Source organism: Gopherus evgoodei, chromosome 3 (genome assembly GCF_007399415.2).
Source record: "Gopherus evgoodei ecotype Sinaloan lineage chromosome 3, rGopEvg1_v1.p, whole genome shotgun sequence".
NCBI lineage: Eukaryota > Metazoa > Chordata > Testudines > Testudinidae > Gopherus > Gopherus evgoodei.
The window spans coordinates 156,568,344-156,588,626 of NC_044324.1; the positions used below are offsets into that span (position 1 = coordinate 156,568,344).

Genomic DNA, 20,283 nt, shown 5'->3' on the forward strand with positions numbered 1-20,283 from the left:
CTGCCACCCCCGAATCCCTCATCTCCAGCCCAGAGCCTGTATTCCCTCCCACACCCCAACCCTCTGTCTCAGCCCGGAGCCCCCTCTTGCATGGGTGGCAAGTTTGTAGAAATTTTGGTGGTGCCCAGAACCCACCCCCACAACTCCGCCCCCCCAAACTCCACCCCCACCTGCCTAAGGCTCTGGGCAGGGTTTCGGGGGGTGGGGGGCTCTGAGGTGCAGGTCCTGGGCTGGGGATTAGGGTGCAGGGAGGGGTGCAGGCTTTTGGAAGGAGTTTGGGTGCAGGCTGTGGGCTGGGGGTGGGGGTGTAGGAAGGGGGAGGTCGTGCACGCTCTGGGAGGGAGTTTGGGGATAGGAGGGAGTGCAGGGGTGAGGGCTGTGGGGATGAGGATGAGGGGTTCATGATGCGAGGGGCTCAAGGCTAAGGCAGAGGGTTGGGGTGTGGGGTGAGGGCTGTGAGGCTGAGGATGGGGGTTCATGATGTGGGGGGGCTCAGGGCTGGGGCAGAGGATCAGGGTGCAGAGGGTTGGGGCTGAGGATGAGGGGTTCATGATGCGGGGGGCTCAGGGCTAGGGCAGAGGATTGTGGTGTGGGGTGAGGGCTGTGAGGCTGAGGATGAGGGGTTCATGATGTGGGGGGTCTCAGGGCTGGGGCAGAGGATCAGGGTTTGGAGGGATGAAGGTTGGGGCTGAGGATGAGGAGTTCATGCTGTGGGGGGGCTCAGGGCTGGGGCAGAGGATTAGGGTGCAGGGGGATGAGGGCTTTGGCTGGGGATGAGGGGTTTGGGGCGTTGGAGAGGCTCAGGGCTAGGGCAGAAGGACAGGATAAGGGCAGCCTGCCTTGCCAATAGTGGATGGCAGGCACTAGGACCCTGGAGCAGCAGACAGAAACCCAATAGGTACTCAGGCAGCACAAGCCGGCAGGGGAGAGGCGCTTGCTGCTTTCTGTCAGAAGGGACATGGTGGCGGGGGAGGGGACATGCAGGACAAGGGGTGGCAGGCGGAGGCCGGGACCCGCTCCGGGCACGGACGCGGCAGGGCAGGAGGAGACCAGCGGGGGCAGGGGCCCGATCCAGGCAGGGCCAGGGGAAAGACCCAAGTCCAAATATTGCTGGAGCAACCCTGAATATTCCTGGTGCTCGGGCACCACAAACATATATAACCTGCTGCCTATGCCCCTCTTGCACTCCAAACTCCTCATCCCCAGCCCTACCCCAGAGCCTGAACCCCCTGTACCAGCCCAGTGAAAATTAATGAGTGAGTGTGGGGAAAAGCAAGTGACAGAGGGATGGGAGATGGAGTGAGCAGAGGTGTGGCCTTGCAGAAGGGGCAAGGGTGTTTGGTTTTGTGCAGTTAGAAAATTGGCAACCCTAGTGGCCCATCTCTGGTCTGGCAGGTGGAGAAAACCACCTTAGAACACAGTATACATTGTGAGCATGGCTGCTACTACTGCATATTTGGGTACATAACAAGGGGAGTATATTTTTGTGCTTCATAGCAAAAACATAGCACTGAGCCATTTCACAGTTTAGTAACCGTTATTGCTCAGCAATGAAGTCTGCCATAGCTAATTATATTTTCCTTCCCGTCAAGTCTTTGGAAGTGCCAAGTTGATTACCACACCTTTAATTATTCTACCCTAGGAGGTGTTCACAATTTACTACTTTCATAAATCACTCTGGTCTAGATATTTATAAAAGTGAGAAGCAAGAGACTCATTTTGTCTTGGCGGCTTATTTACAGAAAAAATATTCTTCCTTGTTGCTCCATTTGGAGCGAACAGTGGAAAGGTGGAGAGTTAGGTTTTGTATACTAACTCGTAGAAATATTATTTTTCTACAGAACGTGAGATTCCTGTAAATCAGAAAAGGTAAATGCCAGTGCAAATGTCAAATCAGCTGGGGTAAAATAAGGCTTTTTTTTTTTTAAATGGTTCTTAAAGGTGGGCGTAAGTCCATATTTAGGCACTTAAATTAAATGGCCTGAGCACCAAACAATTCTCATTTATGTGCAATAGGGTTCTTGTTGTTGTTTATACTAAGTGCCAGCCCATGCTGTCATATGGGTTTAATCAGTAAAGTGTTAGAAAGCAGAGTATTGCTGAAAATTTAACAATTGGATGATAAAAGACTGCCAGTCCTGGTGGTGATTGAACATGGTGATATCCTAAAGAAGGAGCTTTCAACTCTTATCCTGTCTGTTTCCATTGCTTCACACTGAATCCACAGTCATTCTAAGTGTCCGAGTGAGAAATAGAAAGATCATTCTACAATCTTATTATGCGTTATAGTAGCATCAGGATATTGTATTAACATATAACAGAGAGAGTTTATGTATTTTAGTTAACACTTCAGTGGGAGTTGTTGAGGGTGCAGTCACTTCATAGGCTTTATTTTCAGAAATGGTGGGTATTGATTCAAAAGTACAACTTCAGGTGTCTATTTTTAATTATGGTGGCTCATCACCTAGGCCTCCTAGATCAATATAGGAAAACAGCATCAAAGTCAATGACCACGACTTGATAATCTGAACAAAACAATAGTAGTGTTATTACTATCCATTCTAGTATGATCTAGAGTTAGGGCACATGACCAGCTGCTGATTTACTGCTCTGTTACTGAGTTGCTGTATGACCTTGGGCAGTCTAATTGACTTTCCTATCACTCAGCTCTCTCATCTGTAGAATAGGTATAGTAACCACTTTTGTCCATCACTTGAGATCCCTGGATGCAAAATATTATTAGTGTAGTAGTAGTTCTCCCTCCAGTCCATGAAGTCCAACCACAGAAGAGAATCCTGCACAGTAAACCATTCTTACTTTTGAGTTAAATACCTTTTGCTGACAATTAACTTACTGTTCAAGATGGGGTGTAAAATATTATACAGTTAAATGGTTAGCTGATAAGTATTAGTTTTACCGTTAATGTATTGAGTTTAACGTTTAAAACAGATTCCCCCTGCCCTCACATCCGATCACATTATGTGTATTAACAAATCTACTCTTAACCTATCTGCATCCCACTCCCAACTCAGTGACAGCACCCAGGGCAGGACAACCTGAGCTGCCCTGCATGGCGATGGCTCAGGAGCCTGGAACAGCAGGGACTGGGGGTGGTTGGAAGGCATTGTGCTCTCGGGCTATCAGTGCCATCTCCTAGGGCTGGATGCATCGCTCCCCACCAGGAGCCAGTACAGGGACCCTGGCCAGGCACATTCCCTCCCCCATAAACCCAAGCCCCCTGCCTGGGAAGAAGCTGCCACCACCCCCCACTGCCTTGGCTGCCCGAGCCCCCTGGGAGAGTGTGCTGAGCCTCTGGATGCTGTCCAGATTCCTACTGTGCGGGCGGCTGCTCAGGGCCCAGACTGCTGCTGGCTGATAGGCGTGGCGGGCTGAGGGGGCAGGTGGCATTAGTCACTAAATCTAACTACTGTCAGTGCTTCTATTAGGGTGGTCTTGTTGCCTCCTGGCCCAGGGAGCAACCAGGGAGCTGGGCAGCAAGAGGCGTGTGACCGGAACTAGCCCCCCCATCGCCGTGATAGTGCACAGGAGGGGGTGGTGATGGGGTACCAACTAGGTATATAAAATATTAAATGATTAACCAATATAATTTTAATAGTTTAAATGCATACTTTTAAAAATATTTACATCCCTAGGTCAAGACATAACTCTAAAAATTGGTGCGATGATGACTGTTTATGATAAACCATTTTCATCTTATGTCAGACACAGACTTTCAACAGGCTCCAGTGCTTGGAGCGCATGTATATGCAATAATTTTTAACCATACTCTCTTCCTTCCACTTATAAGGCTGTGATAGGGGAAAAGAACAAACGAAGGTTAATGATAAAGCATAATGTAATACATTTTACAAAATAGATGGACCAGCATCAGTATAAAACATTGATTAATGTCTCTTAGTGCCCGGGAAGTAGATGCTGTCAGTGGTGAGTGATAGTGCATTTGGGCTTTATTATGTGTTTGTGTGTTAATATAAAGACCATACTTAAAAATATTTTCAGAATATAAACACTCCATGATTCTAGTGGTACAAGCATTTCATCATAATTGCTTTTCTGCGAATTTGACTCTTTTCAGAAGTGATTCATCTCAACTAATTCTCTGCATAGTTGATCCATAGCATAATTAACTCTTTGAATAATTTTCATACAGTAGAAGGTTATTAACCATGACCAGGAACAACTTATCTGTGCTTCTCACTATATCCATTCCCCTAAGTCTTCCTCTCCACCACTTCTTCTAACTGTATTTTATGCTCACTTACAGAGGCGGCTCTAGATATTTTGCTCCCCAAGAATTGCAGGCAGGCTGCCTTCGGCGGCTTGCCTGCGAGAGGTCCCCGGTCCCACGGTTTCAGCGGCAGCCTACGGGAGATCTGCCGAAGCCGCGGGACCAGCGGACCCTCCACAGGGATGCTGCCAAAGGCAACCTGCCTGCTGCCCTCGTGGCGACTAGCAGAGCGTCCCCCATGGCTTGCCGCCTCAGGCACGTGCTTGGCGTGCTGGTGCCTGGAGCTGCCCCTGCTCACTTACTTCCTTTTCTCCAACCTTTGCATCTCTCATTCACAACTTCCTCTGTCTCCTCTTCCTTCCTTTTGGTGACATCTGCCCTAGCCCTTCTTCTACCCTGTTGTACACTTGCTCACATATCTCATGGGCCTCTGTATACTTCCCTTCTCATGCTTCCTCTGGAATGCCCACTCTATCTCAAAAATTTTGTTTTCTGCTACCGATGGTCTCCTGCTCCTTCTATAGCAATGGTGTGCAACCTGCGGCCCATCAGGGTAATATGATGGTGGGCTGCAAGGCATTTGCTGATGTCGGCTCCCCACAGCTCCCAGTGGCTGCAGTTCGCCGTTCCCAGTCAGTGGGAGCTGCAGGAAGCGGTGGCCAGCACATCGCTGCGGCCTGCTGCTTCCCTCAGCTTCCATTGGCCAGGAACAGCAAACTGCAGACACTGGGGGTTGCGGGGGGGCTGTGCTTGCAGATGGTCAACATCAGTCAAATGTCTTGCGGCACGCAATCAGATTAGCCCCTGGGTTACGTGCAGCCCATGGGCTGCAGGTTGCCCCCCACTGGTTTAGAAGTTTAGCTAGGTTTGTTTTTAAAAAGATAAATGCCTGAAAACATTAAATGAAGTGCCAAAAAAAATGGTTTGGGGTCAGAAAATGTCTTTTTCAGTACAAAATAATTTATCTTTGATTTTTCATTTTGCTGAGGGGGCAAAAATGAAAATTTCAGTCATAGTTTGAAATGAACCAGTTTTTTCCTCCAAATTTTTCAATTCATCCACCAAACTGAAAGATCCATTATATGCTTAGCTCTAGTTCTTTCTATTGACCCAGCGCTCCTGGAGGAGGCTTTCTATTCCCTACAGCGCTCCCGCTCAGTTGAGCTACTTGTTGGTTTTTGTGAGGGCCGAGTGATCTTCGAACTTTCACTGGCTCCTGTGCGAGTGTTTCTTCTGGAAGGTTTCCTCCTTCCCTTTTCCCATTACCTGTGAGAGGATCACAGATTTACTTCTTGACTCTTGAACAATCTCCTGCTGTCCAGTCCCACATCTTGACCTGTGTTTGACGTGTTTTGGATGTCTTGCAGTTAACTTAAATTTAGCATGGGTGGAACTGTCCTCAGGATGTTATGAGGCTCTTGCTAACACCTGTGCATGAAATTTTCAGTCATTGACATTCTGTAAGATAAAAACTGTTATGTTAAATGTCATATTTAAATCAGTAATGTGATACAAGTTGCAGTCAGTATGATGAAAGGAACTAGGGTAAGTGTGACTGAAGAATGGTGAGGGAGGCGGGTGACAGAAGCAGCCATTCTTATGTGGTTGTCAGTGGATGACCGAACTGAACCACTTAGTGGCAAAATGAAAGTATATGCTTGAGTTAATCTACAACTAGTGTTTAGATTACAGTTGGACAGTATTTCCACAAGACAAAGGATCTCCATCACATACCAAAACTAGTATATTGACTTGCAAATAAGGCTATTGTTCACACACTATGCCTTTTTGTAATTTGTCCTGGTCACTCACCAATGTTCAATATGACCATGTGTTTAGTATAATAAGTTATGCAAGATTAAACATGCAGGTTCAGTTTGAAAGAATTTATCATTACTAAATAATAGTTGGAGGTAACACATTTGAATGTGCAGCAACAGCAGTTTTGTCAGCAGACATGGTTTGTATTTTATTTTAGGGGGAGCGAAAGACTATAAAATGAGACACTATTACATTTAAAATGGTCAGTTAGAAAATATATTCTTAAATTTTTTCTGTAAGCAAGAAAAAATAATTTAATGTAGTTCTCTTCTGGCAAAGTGCATTATTGCTTCTGCTTTGCTTCATTTTGACAATATAGAAGTAAACCAAAGCTTTGTATTTGTTATCTATATTGCAGGTACTGATCCTAGACCTGAATAAAATTTTTCAAGGTAACTAAATGACTTTGGAACCTAAGTCATGTTGCCTTTCGGTGAGATTTAGAATCCTAAGTCACGTAGGCAATTTTGAAAATTGAATCCTTGTACACGATCAGTATGACTCGGTGGATCACAGCTGAGAATACCAAATTCAGGACAAATTGTTGAGAAATAGGGCAGACACATCCCAAAACTGGTAGTTATTCTCACATAAGATATGCCAGACCAGCAACAAAAGTAAACTTCTGTTTCACCATACTGGCTAACAAGAAGTCAGAAAAGCAGTTTCCATAGGCATTCCAGTCCCTGTATCACCACCAAAAATACTACACTTAAAGATGAATAGTTCTTTAAGACCAATGTCATCAAATAAAATGTTCTTCAGATTCCAAAGGATCACACGCCCAGGCCAATATATAACTTGGATCTTACCCATTAACCATGCTGTTGCCAATCATTTAGTATCTAAAATCTAAAGATTTATTTATAAAAAAGAAAGAAAGGTGAGATTTAAAATTGATTTACGGAATCAAACACATACAATAAATGGAAAGTTCTTGGATCAGGCTTGTAGCAGTGATGGAATAAACTGCTGGCTTAAGTCAAGACTGTTTGCTTCCAAATCATAGGAAGGCTCCTCAGTCGCTTGGTTAGAATGCTCCCATTAGTATAAATCCATAGTCCAGAGGCTGGAGCAGGAAAGAGGCAAAACCTGAGATGTTTCCAGCATCTTTTTATAACTTCTGCCCTGTAAGGGAAATCTATAGTTTCAAACAAAGCCCTCAGCACAGCTAGTGGAAAATTACAGGTAGCAAGATGGTGTTTGGAGTCACATGGGCAAGTCACATGCCCATGCATGACTTCACTTAATCATAACAGGAAAGTCCATTATGAGAGAGAGGCATCTCCCATGGTCTATTGTGAGGTAAGTGTTCCTTGATGAGCCACTTAATTTGAATAGTCCTTCCATGATATGCAGGCTAAATGCGTTGTGGGCATTACCCCTGGAGCAAGCATTTGAAATCCAGGTATAGATCCAATACTCATAGCTTCAAATACAAAAATGATACGTGCATACAAATAGCATAATCATCTTCAGCAAATCATAACCTTTCCATGGCACATTTTGTACAAGATTTGTTGCAATTATATAACTGGTAGCAACAGTGCTTTTCATGGTCATAGTTGTGTATGTGACATTATCTGATTAAACTAACATTGTTTTGGTTTTCAACATTTCATGGGAACGCTTCAATCCAAACAATTTCACTAAAATTAAAATATGAAAACAAGATTGCAAATCTTATTAAATGTATGTAATTCTACCGATTCAAACCATATACTTAGGGCCGGCGCTTCCATTTAGGCAGCCTAGGCAATCGCCTACGGTGCCAGGATTATTGGTGGGCGGCGTTTTACCGGAGGGGGTAGCAGGCAGCTCCGGTGAACCTAACGCAGTCGTGCCTGTGGAGGGCCCCTGGTCCGCGGCTCTGGTGGAGCTGCTGCAGTCGTGCCTGTGGATGGTCGGCTGCTCGCACGGCTCCAGTGGACCTCCCGCAGGCACCACTGTGGCAGCTCCACCAGAGCCGCGGAGCAGCCGACCGTCCGCAGCCACAACTGCAGCAGCTCCACCGGAGCCACGGGACCAACGTGCGGGGTGGCGAAATTGCCGTGCACCTAGGGCGCTAAAACCCCTAGCACCGGTCCTGCATATACTGTATCTCTCAATCAGTTTTTAGGCAAACAGACAAACATATAAGAAACAGTGGAAAGGAAACCAAGCAAGTAGTACTAGTTAAACTTTATATCTGGTTATCAATCTGGTTTCCTCTAGTCTTCAGTCATCTTTTTTTCATCTTCTGTGGTATCTGGTAAAACCCAATTGGGTCTTCAGGTTCACGGATATCTTTCCTTTATCAGCAGTGATGCCATGCAAGTAGAAATAATTGTAAAGTTGTTTAGTTTATAAAATGTTCCAAGCCTATTGAACTAACTCTAGTTTTTTCAGGGAACTACTAGTGTTCTCTGAATCCACAAATGGAAGAGAATTTTCTAAAGTTTCAAGGGCAGCCTGTAGCCCTGGTGTTTTTATTAAAAGGAAAAGATTAAAGATAAAAACATGATGATAGAGAGAGCAGAATGGAAATGACTTTTGTGGAGCCTTAGGAAAGAATATCTACGCTGAACTACAGGGGTGCTGGAACAATTTGGATAGTGGAGGTGCTGAGAGCCTGAAACCAAACTGTAAACCCTGTATATGATGGAAACCACTTCAAGCCAGGGGGTTCAGCTGCATCCCCCCTCCACAGCATGCCTAGTTCTAGCACCTATATCAAACTATTTACATGTTTTAGGCTGTATTACAAACTTGTTTATCTTTCACTGTTCACTGACAAAACACTAACACAGAGTTAAGGTTACCTGATGGTATCTCAAACTTCTGAAAACCAGGAAATGAAGAGTTAAGGTACGTGCCTAACCAGTCTTACCTCCTGAAGCTGGTGGTAATCTCTGGGGATTATCTGCATGCATACCAGCTGCATTCACTGGCCTGGTCTGCACTGGGGGGTGGGGTCGATCTAAGATACGCAACTTCAGCTACGAGAATAGCATAACTGAAGTCAACGTATCTTAGATCAACTTACCCCCTGTCCTCAGGGTGTGGGATCGATGGCCGCAGATCCCCTGTCGACTCTGCTTCCGCCTCTCACCCTGTTGGAGTTCTGGAGTCAAGGGGGAGCACGTTCAGGGATTGATTTATCATGTCTAGACGAGACATGATGAATCAATCTCTGATAGATCGATCGGTATCCCCCGATCCGGCGGGTAGTGTGAACATACCCACTGTATTGTATGTAGCTGTGTTGAATGATGGAGGGATTAGTTGGAGCAATTTTGCAGAGCTGTGATTGTGATATGAGGTAATCTGAGAGGGGTGTGAGAGAGAGAGAGGTGTATGTGTATCTTGAGAGTTCCAGTATGATTCATTTCTGTGCTGGTTTGTGGGAGTTGCATCAGTAGCAGGACACAGAAGACATCTTGCCATGGGGATTATCAGCAGTAAGGTGGGAGCTGAGTATGATCTGTGGGTGTAATGAAGGGAAAGTGAAAGTATAGGTGGCATCGGGTGCATAAAGATGGAAAGGTTGCAGATATGGTCTTCTTTCTGTGGATTAGGTTAAGTGTCTGAGTTTAGGGTAGGTACAGGTAGCTCCTGTAGGGTACAGTGCACAGGCAGTGTGTGAGGAAATTCATTATGAGCATATTGAAGCATCATTCAAAGATAACGGTTGAGTGGCTATATACCTTAACTCTGTATTTCCTTGTTTTCAGAAGTTTGAGTTTTGCAGAATTTAACTTTCTGAAAGGGCATGAGATATCAATGGACAACATTAACTCTGCATGAATGAATTTTTTTTAATTGCAAAGAGAAATTGTGTTGGTAGAAATAAGTGCTTATTTAGGCAGTCGTATTTCTCATGAAGGCTTGCAGTTGAAATGCTACTGTGGGCAGGTAATTATTATAATACTGAGCTCTTATGTAGCACTTTTCAACAGTAGATCTCAAAGCATTTTACTAAGGAGGAAAACCTCATCCCCATTATACTGATAGGGAAAATGAGGCACAGAGAGGTGAAGTGATTTGCCAAGTGTCACCTAGAAGATCAGTAGCAGAGCTGGGAACAGAGCCCAGATTTTCCAAGTCCTAGTCTGCTGTTCTTTCCACTTAAGTTCCTTAGGTTGTTCTGAGATTTCCATGTGCTCCATCCCACCTGATATATTTTGTTACAGTAGAATGGGTATAATGGTCATGCTTTGAAATATTTGAAGTTGCTCACAGGGCCGCTAAGGGAAATCTCAGCATAATCTAGGCCCCCAAATCTTGACAGTTTTATTTCATGGTGGTTATAGTAACTTTAAGCATCTGAAAGAAGACCCAGCCTGCAAATAACCAACCTCCTCCAACATGTACCCTCCTCCTCAGTGACCAGTCCCATTAACCATTTAGCACTTTAGGGGTCAGATTTGCACAAAAACAATTGAGTCTGTAAACTTTAAGAAAAACTATTTTTCCACAGGGGCTTATATCTTGGGAACCCACCTGGTCAGTCCCCCTCAGAGTTACAGGGCCATATCCTGTCTTCTGTAGGGTGTAGGGAGAGAGGCTCAGATACTCCACAGTGACAGCCTCTCCCTAGATCCTGTCACATGCACAGAATGCAGGGAGAGGGGTTCACATCCCCCATAAGGCAAGGATCCCCCAGATTCTAGATGGTGGGGGGAGGGAGAAGGGCTCAGACACTTTGAGGGGCAGGGTCCCACAGAATCCAGCTCATGTGAGGGGGACTGAGAGAATGGCCCAGACCCTTTAGTAGGGCAAGGCTCCCCTTGGATCCAACGTGGTGGCAGGGAAAGAGGGTCCAGACATTCCCTAAGGACAGGGCCTCCCAGATGCCATATGGGGGAGCAGGAAGAGAGGCTGAAATCTCAAAAGTCAGAAAATACTATCTCACGTAACCATAACTTTCTTTCAATGTATTGTTAAATATATAATTGCCTAATTTCTGTTAAAAACCCCCACTGAAATACCAGTATCTGGAATGATACTGAATCATCAGCAAAGTTGGATCCACAGTACAGACTTCTACCGCCTGAGTTAGTGGAGTAACTGATCTAAATCGCAGGCTGTTACTCTCTTTGTAGACCAGCCATTTAGAGGCGGGTTAGATGCAGGCTTTGTCAGTGGGTTTCATTATTTTCTAAACAGCAGAGAAATGTTGAGATTCTGGAATCTTTGCTTCCCAGGTTTTGGGAAAGGCCTGTACACTACTGGTTGAAGACCCATCTTTACCCACCCAGCTTGCCCCTATGAACCCTCACAGCCTATCTCTCTCTTACCCCTCTACCTTCATAAGCTTTTTCAGCCATGCACCTTCCCCTCCCAAGCTTGTCTTTGCCTCCTTTCTGGCCCATTTCCACCAGCTTGTATCTGCCTCACTTGCTTTGTTGCCCCACTTGCTTTGTTACCCCATCCAACTCCACATATTTCCCTGTCTCACCTTCCCAGCTTGTCTGTGCCCTCTGCCCCTCACCCCTCTGCATTGTAGTGAGACCGCATCCTCTTCCTGGACACTAGCAGGGGCACTATTGAGCGTGCAGAAGGGTCTCCATGGCCCTAGCTGTGTTAGGAAGAGCAGATGCAGGAAGAGTCTCTCTCATATACTGCAGCTCTGGGCAGAAGCAGGTCTAATGCAGAAAGAATCTTCAGAATACATAGCTGCCAAACTCTGCAAGTCTCTTCTGAATGTGTATGAATTGCTCTTTTTGGAGGCTTATAACTTGGCTAAATGGGGGTGGATTTTTATTGGGACAGAAAAAGGCACATCCCTGATACCAGAATGACCTCTCTTCCCCCAGCCAAATTTCAGGTCTCTGCTCCAAAGCACGGAGGCTTCAGAACTTCTTAATGAAACAGTATGAATTTTTTAACATGGGCAAAATAGCTTATTTTTCCCTATCTTGGAAATGGCTGAACTGTTTTTGCTGAAACTTAAAAATTAACCTGAGACAGACTCTAGCATGGGAAATTTCAGTTCAAGCAGCTGAAGTTTACAAAGTTATAAACTACTGAAAACCAGTTTTTAGTATGGAAAGACTTAGACAACATTAACTACAGGCATTGTTACTAGGCTTATCTATAGTTATAGAGAGAGAGGGGTTGTATTTTTTTATCATTGGAGCCAAATAAACATTTAGTTTCACTACATTCTGCAGTACTAAAGAATAAAAAAAGGCAAATAAAGTGTTAGTAAAATATATTGAACATACATTTATCATCTTCTATTTATAGTTCTACTTTGGTAGATCCCAGTGCTGCTGTTAAGCTTGGTTGATGTTAGCCAATTCTTATTTTTCTTGTGGCACATCAACTGCAAGGGTAATAGCCTTCAGGCTTGTCAAAGCAGTGCTGTGCAGCTTAAACATCTGAACAGTGTTTTACTGACATACGAAGTATGCTGATTTCTCTCTCCTTTTCAGAAGAGAAACCTGACTGCTCCAAAGCCCGCTGTGAGGTCCAGTTTTCTCCTCGCTGTCCAGAAGATTCCATTTTGATTGAAGGTTATGCTCCTCCAGGGGAATGCTGTCCACTTCCAAGCCGCTGTGTGTGCAACCCTGCAGGTTGCTTGAGGAAAGTTTGCCAACCAGGCTACTTGAATATATTGGTTTCTAAAGCATCAGGGAAACCAGGGGAGTGCTGTGATCTCTACGAATGTAAACCAGGTAAAAATGGGTGCCATTTTTTATGTTGAAATTTTTCCCATCGTCTATATCTAAGAATCATAATGTATAATATAAATGATTTCCAGTACAGACTACACTGTAAACAATGTAAAATATTCTGAATATCCTATTACAAGCATTATATCATCAATAACAGTCCACTGCACATCACTGGAACAACATCCATCTAACCGCCTGCCCCAAACTTGTTTAAATAAATATTTCTTTCTCTGCCAAGATAAACTTAAAGGGGTGGAGGGAGACCTATAAGAGAGGATGGTTTATACTACCATAAATATTTTTGCAAAAACAACGTATCCGATATGCAGGTTAAGCAGAACACATGCAACTTCCAAGAAGTTCCTTTTCTTACTGAGAGGACTGCATTTACTATTTAATGAAGCAATCAGTTTGCAGACAGCTAGAAGAGAATAAGGTGATAAGTAACAGTCAGCATGGATTTGTAAGAACAAATCATGTCAAACCAACCTAATAGCTTTCTTTGACAGGGTAAGAGGCCTTGTGGATGGGGGGAAGTGGCAGATGTGATAATCTTGACTTTAGTAAGGCTTTTGATACTGTCTTGCATGACCTTCTCATAAACAAACTAGTGAAATACAACCTGGATGGAGCTACTATAAGGTGGGTGCATAACTTGGAAAACGAATCTGACGGAGTAGTTATCAGTGGTTCACAGTCATGCTGGAGGGGCATATCAAGAGGGGTCCGACAGGAATCAGTTCTGATTCCAGTTCTGTTAAATATCTTCAACAATGATTTAGATAATGATATAGAGAGTAAACTTATAAAGTTTGCAGACAATAACAAGCTGGGAGGGGTTGCGAGAGTTTTGGAGCACAATATTAAAATTCAAAATGATCTGGAGAAATGGTCTGAAGTAAATAGGATGAAATTCCTTAAGGACAAATGCAAAGTACTCCACTGAGGAAGGAAGGAAAGAAAGAAGGAACAATCAGTTGCACACACAAAATGGGAAATGACTGCATAGGAAGGAGTACTGCAGAAAAGGATCTGGGGGTCATAGTGGATCACAGATCTGAGTCAGTAGTGTAACACTGTTGCAAAAAAAGCAAACATCAGACTGGGATGTATTGGCAGGAGTGTTGTAAGCGAGACACAAGAAATAATTATTTCGCTCTATTCCACATTGATTAAGCCTTGGCTGGAGTATAGTATCCAGTTTTGGGTGCCACATTTCAAGAAAGATGTGGACAAATTGGAGAAAATCCAGAGAAAAGCAACAAAAAAGATTTAAAAGGGTCTAAAAAACATGACCTATAAGGGAAGATAGGAAAAAAATTTGTTTAGTCTGGAGAAGAGAAGACTGATGGGGGGGGATATAAGTTTTCAAATACATAAAAGGTTGTTGCAAGGAGGAGGAAGAAAAATTGTTCTCTTTAACCTCTGAGGATAGGACAAGAAGCAATGGACTTAAATTGCAGTAAGAGTGATTTAGGTTAGACATTAGGAAAAACTTTCTAACTGTCAGGGTGGTTAAGCACTGGAATAAATTTCCTAGGGAGGTTGCGGAATCTCCATCATTGGAGATCTTATTAAGGGAGTTTAGACAAATGCGTGTCACGGATATTCTTATACTTAATCCTAGATTAATAGATTCTAGGGTCAGAAGGGACCAATGTGATCATCTAGTCCGACCCCCTGCACAAAGCAGGCCACAGAACCCAATCCATCCACTTCTATAACAAACCCCTAACCTATGCCTGAGTTATTGAAGTCTTCAAATTGTGGTTTGAAGACCTCAAGCTGCAGAGAATCCACCAGCAAGTGACTCATGCCCCACGCTGCAGGGGAAGGTGAAAAACCTTCAGGGCCTCTGCCAATCTGCCCTGGAGGAAAATTCCTTCCCAACCCCAAATATGGCGATCAGCTAAACCCTGAGCATGTGGGCAAGACTCAGCAGCCAGCACTCAGAAAAGAATTCTCTGCAGTAACTCAGATCCCATCCCATCCAACATCCCATCACCAACCACTGGGCATACTTATCTGGCGATAATTAAAGATCAGTTGCCAAAATTAGGCTCTCCCATCATACCATCCCTTCCATAAATTTATCAAGCTTAATCTTAAAGCCAGATATGTCTTTTGCCCCCACTATTCCCCCGGAAGGCTGTTCCAGAACTTCACTCCTCTAATGGTATAGAAACCTTTGTCTAATTTCAAGTCTAAACTTCCTAGTGTCCAGTTTATACCCATTCGTTCTTGTATCTAGATTGGTACTAAGCTTAAATAATTCCTCTCCCTCCCTAATATTAATCCCTCTGATATATTTATAAAGAGCAAGCATATCCCCCCTCAACCTTCTTTTGGCTAGACTAAACAAGCCAAGCTCTTTGAGTCTCCTTTCATATGACAGGTTTTCCATTCCTCGGATCATCCTAGTAGCCCGTCTCTGAACCTGTTCCAGTTTGAATTCATCCTTCTTAAACATGGGAGACCAGAACTGCACACAGTATTCCAGGTGGGGTCTCACCAGCGCCTTATATAATGGTACTAACACCTCCTTATCTTTGCTGGAAATACCTCGCCTGATGCATCCTAAAACCGCATTAGCTTTTTTAACGGCCATATCACATTGGCGGCTCATAGTCATCCTGTGATCTACCAATACCCCAAGGTCCTTCTCCTCCTCAGTTGCTTCCGACTGATGCGTCCCCAATCTATATCTAAAGTTCTTATTATTAATCCCTAAGTGCATGACCTTGCACTCTTCACTATTAAATTTCATCCTATTACTATTACTCCAGTTTACAACGTCGTCCAGATCTTCCTGTATGATATCCCGGTCCTTCTCCGTGTTAACAATACCTCCCAGCTTTGTGTCATCCGCGAACTTTATTAGCACATTCCCGCTTTTTGTGCCAAGGTCAGTAATAAAAAGGTTAAATAAGATTGGTCCCAGAACCGATCCTTGAGGAACTCCACTAGTAACCTCCTTCCAGCCTTTCACCCTTCAGTGCAACCTGTTGTAGTTTCCCCTTTAGCCAGTTCCTTATCCACCTTTCACTTCTCATATTGATCCCATCTTTTCCAATTTGACTAATAATTCCGCATGTGGAACCGTGTCAAATGCCTTACTGAAATGGAGGTAAATTAGGTCTACCGCATTTCCTTTGTCTAAATAATCTGTCACCTTCTCAAAGAAGGAGATCAGGTTGGTTTGGCACGATCTACCTTTAGTAAAACCATGTTGTACTTTGTCCCAATTACCATTGACCTCAATGTCCTTAACTACTTTCTCCTTCAAATTTTTTTCCAAGACCTTACATACTACAGATGTCAAACTAACAGGCCTATAGTTACTCGGATCACTCTTTCTCCCTTTCTTAAAGATAGGAACTACGTTAGCAGTTCTCCAGTCGTACGGTACAACCCTGAGTTTACTGATTCATTAAAAATTCTCGCTAACGGGCTTGCAATTTCATGCGCCAGTTCCTTTAATATTCTCGGATGAAGGTTGTCCAGGCCCTCCAATTTTGTCCCCTTAAGCTGTTTAAGTATGGCTTCTACCTCAGATGTGGTAATATCCACCTTCATATCCTCATTGCCGTTTGTCATCCTTCCATTACTTCTAAGCTCCCCATTAGCCTTATTAAAGACTGAGGCAAAGTACTTATTTAGATATTGGGCCATGCCTAGGTTATCCTTAACCTCCTTTCCATCCTCAATGTGTAGCGGTCCCACTTCTTCTTTCTTTGTTTTCTTCTTATTTATATGGCTACAGAACCTTTTACTATTGGTTTTAATTCCCTTTGCAAGGTTCAACTCTACTTGGCTTTTAGCCTTTCTCACTTTATCCCTACATGTTCTGACCTCACTAAGATAGCTTTCCTTGCTAATCCCACCCTTCTTCCACTCCTTGTAGGCTTTCTGCTTTTTCTTAATCACCTCTCTGAGATGATTGCTCATCCAGCTTGAGCTACAACTCCTGCCTATGGTTTTTTTCCCCTTTCTTGGGATGCAGGCTTCCGATAGTTTCTGCAGCTGTGACTTAAAGTAATTCCAGGCCTTTTCTGCATTTAGATCCACAAGTTCTTCAGTCCAATCCACTTCCCTAACTAATTTCCATAATCCTTTAAAGTTAGCCCTTTTGAAATCAAAAACCCTAGTCCCAGATCTATTTTTGTTTATCCTTCCATCTAGTTTGAACTGAATTAGCTCATGATCACTCGAACCAAGGTTGTCCCCTACAACCATTTCTTCTATGAGGTCCTCACTGCTCACCAAAACCAAATCTAAAATGGCATCCCCTCTTGTCGGTTCTTCAACTGCTTGGTGAAGGAATCCATCAGCTATCACAACCAGAAAAATCTGAGCCCTACTATTCTTGCTAGCACTTGTACTCTAGTCTATATCTGGGAAGTTAAAGTCTCCCATGATTACACATTTCCCATTAGTGTTTACTTCCTTAAAAACATTAAAGAGTTCTCTATCCATATCCAAATCAGATCCCGGCGGTCTGTAGCACACCCCAAGCACTATCTCAGGGGAGGCTTTAGTAACTTTCTTTCCCAGTGTGATTTTGGCCAGACAGACTGTCTTGTCCATTCCATCACTTCTTATTTCTTTACAGTTAACCTTCTCATTGATGTACAACGCTACTCCACCACCTTTGCCTTTATTTCTCTCTTTTCTAAACAGCACATAGCCTTCAATACCTGTACTCCAGTCATGACTACTATTCCACCACGTTTCTGTTATCCCTATAATATCTGGTTTCACTTCCTGCACCACTAGCTCTAGTTCCTCCATTTTGTTCCCTAGGCTCCTCGCATTAGTGTACAGACATCTTAATTTTTGCCGTTTGGCCTCACTCACATTCTGTACCCTGTTAGGCACAGACATTCTACCACCATCACCACCTGTTAGTCTGTTATCTACACTATCCTTCCTCCTTATGCCAATTCTTCTTCTGTCCACGGCTGCATCCCCTCTTACTTTGTTTACTTCCTCTCAAGGTTAAATTCCGGCTTGGAGATCTCCCGAACATCTCCCAACCATCTCCCTCAAATTTCTAGTTTAATCCTGCCTTGAGTGCAGGGGTCTGGACTTGGTACCCTCTCGAGGTCCCTTCCAGTTCTACAAGTCTATGATTCTGTATATAGGAAGAGTAAGAGAGATACTTCCTAAATCTGAAGATTTTCATAGGCCATAAAATGAGGATCTGCCAAACTTAAAACAAGTAAGCAGTCATTACATATGAGTCAAAGGAACATTCAGAGCTGGGCAACATGTTCAACCTTTGTCCATTTCCCACTTCATGTGAACATACAAATAACTTTCAATTGTGATTGAAATCCCATTGAAATCAAAGGTGAAACTCAGCACCCTGCATCATCAGTACTTGGAGTAGGCTCAACAGCCCGGGGGCTCATTTCTTGTTTATATCCATGTTCCTAAAGCTCATGCTTTACGGTTTCAGCCTCCTGCCCTTGTATTTGGAGAGGGTTTGTTTTCAATGTCCTTCCTTTGAATCATCAGGAGATGGCCATAGCTGCAGATGGGACATTGGAGGGGTGGGCCAGGGCTCTGAGATGGCACTGTGTATTCTCTCTCTGTCGGGGAAGGGGTCCAGGGAGGGGAGGTGGCTGGCTAATTCTTGCTCGCATGCTCAGTATCTACTTGATTGTCTTATTAGTGGTCGTGAAGAAATTTCCCCCAGATCAGATTTGCCGTGAGCTCTGTGAGTTTTCACCTTCCTGTGCAGCGTGTGTGTGTGTCTCATTTGCCATGTAGCCTTTTATTTTTATTTAAAGTAAATTTAATGATCTTGTATTATAATATCTGTGGGTCCAGCTTTGGCAGCTACAGTATCAAATTCAACAGTTACCTCTGCCAGTTGTTTCAAATCTAGAGCACATAAGAACACACGAAGGCCAAGGAAAGTAGCATATATAATCACAAGAACAAGTGCTAATATCTTGGAAAGTTACCAGCACAGTTATGAATTTCACAGCATATTTAAATCCTAGATATATCCCCACACACATTCTAGCTACAGTTGTACTCACCTCTTCTTAGATACCTTTAGGGTCTGATGGGGGTCTCATGGATTGGTCATCAGCAGAGGGATAGTTCCTGCTGGACTTTCTTGTAGGGAGCTGAGTTTTCCCAATCTGGGCACCCTTTTTTTATAATTTGATTTTTTTGACTATACCTATGCTCTGCAGATGTATAGGAAAGCGTCAGCCCTCTTTTGCCCTATTGGCCTGGTGTCCCCAAAACTTGAGGTTTTCTGTAGGTTGTGTATCTTTCCTTTTATTCTCAGCATTGGCGCAAAACCTGTACCCTGTGGTTAAGGCAGGTGTTAGAGAGAAATGTGCCTGTAGAGCATTTTTGTCATCTAAAATTATCTTTCTAATTTTTCATGGTTTCACTTCTTGGTATATCTTTTCCCATCATCTTATGGCATCAGGTTATTCTTCAGTCACTTACTTATGTCAGTATTTCTTATCTCTAAGGCCTAAAATAGCTAAGCTAAAATTTTATAGGCCTTAGCCTATAGGTCTTGCATTTCAGTCATCCTTACTTAGATACCTAATGCATAATCATCCCTTCTAACTATTGATCAATTACAGGCTTGGTCTACAGTGCAGAGTTAGGTTGACCTAATTTATGTCAGCATCTATACTAGTCTTGCTCCTGCCAATGTAAGTGCCCTACTACACCGACATAACTCCATTTCCACAAGAGATGTAGGGCTGATCTCAAGGTATTTAGGGTAACACAGTGTCCATGTAGATTGAGGGTTTTCAAATGGGGGATTGGGACCTCACAGGGGGTCACAAGGTGATTACATGGGGGGGTCGTGAGCTGTCAACCTCCACCCCAAACCCCGCTTTGCCTCCAGCACTTTATAATGGTGTTAAACATATTAAAAAGTGATTTCAATTTATAAGGGGGGGGTCGCACTTAGAGGCTTGCATATGAAAGGGGTCACCAGTAAAAAAGTTTGAGAGCCACTGTTGTAGACATTGCATTGTCTACATTGGCTGTTGATTAAAATTCTTGTCAATTTCGTTTCCTACTGTGAGCCCTGGCTCACCGGGGCTGTCACCCTGAGGCAAGCGGGGGGGGGGGGCTCCAACTCCAGAGCCTGGTTGCCTGGATCTCAGCTACCTGCTCCCATAGGGCTGCTGCCTTGGCTCTCCTCTTCCCACTGGGAGCCTTACTGCTGTTCGGGCTCCCTTTTCTGAGCCTGGCTGTGGGGTGCGGAGAGCCTGGACTCCCAGCTCCTCCCAGAGCTGTCAGAGTGGGCCTGCTTTGAGCAGAGATAGCAGCAGCATGAAATAGGCAAGGATGTCATTTTCACTCTTGGTAGGCTCTGTGCTGTGAAAAAGCACTTGTGTGGGGCTCACAGCTGGGGCTGTCACCCCAGGGTGGATGAGGGGCTTCAGCTCTGAGCCATGCATGGCTGTCAGGGCCCCAGAATGCCCCACTTCAGTTGATTCAAGTGCTCCTGCCTGTGAAATACATCCTCACCAGGAGGAGGGTAGTGTAGACACCAACAGC

At 44.1% G+C, this 20,283-nt stretch overlaps 1 protein-coding gene across 1 annotated transcript in view; it reads left to right on the plus strand.

Annotated features, from left to right (window-relative positions):
* Window positions 1-20,283, plus strand: part of CRIM1 (cysteine rich transmembrane BMP regulator 1) — a 314,546-nt gene that overhangs the window by 124,703 nt on the left and 169,560 nt on the right. Inside the window, exon 3 of the mRNA XM_030557098.1 lies at window positions 12,490-12,732. Coding sequence (XP_030412958.1) covers window positions 12,490-12,732 — 243 coding nt within the window. The remainder of the gene's footprint in view (window positions 1-12,489; window positions 12,733-20,283) is intronic.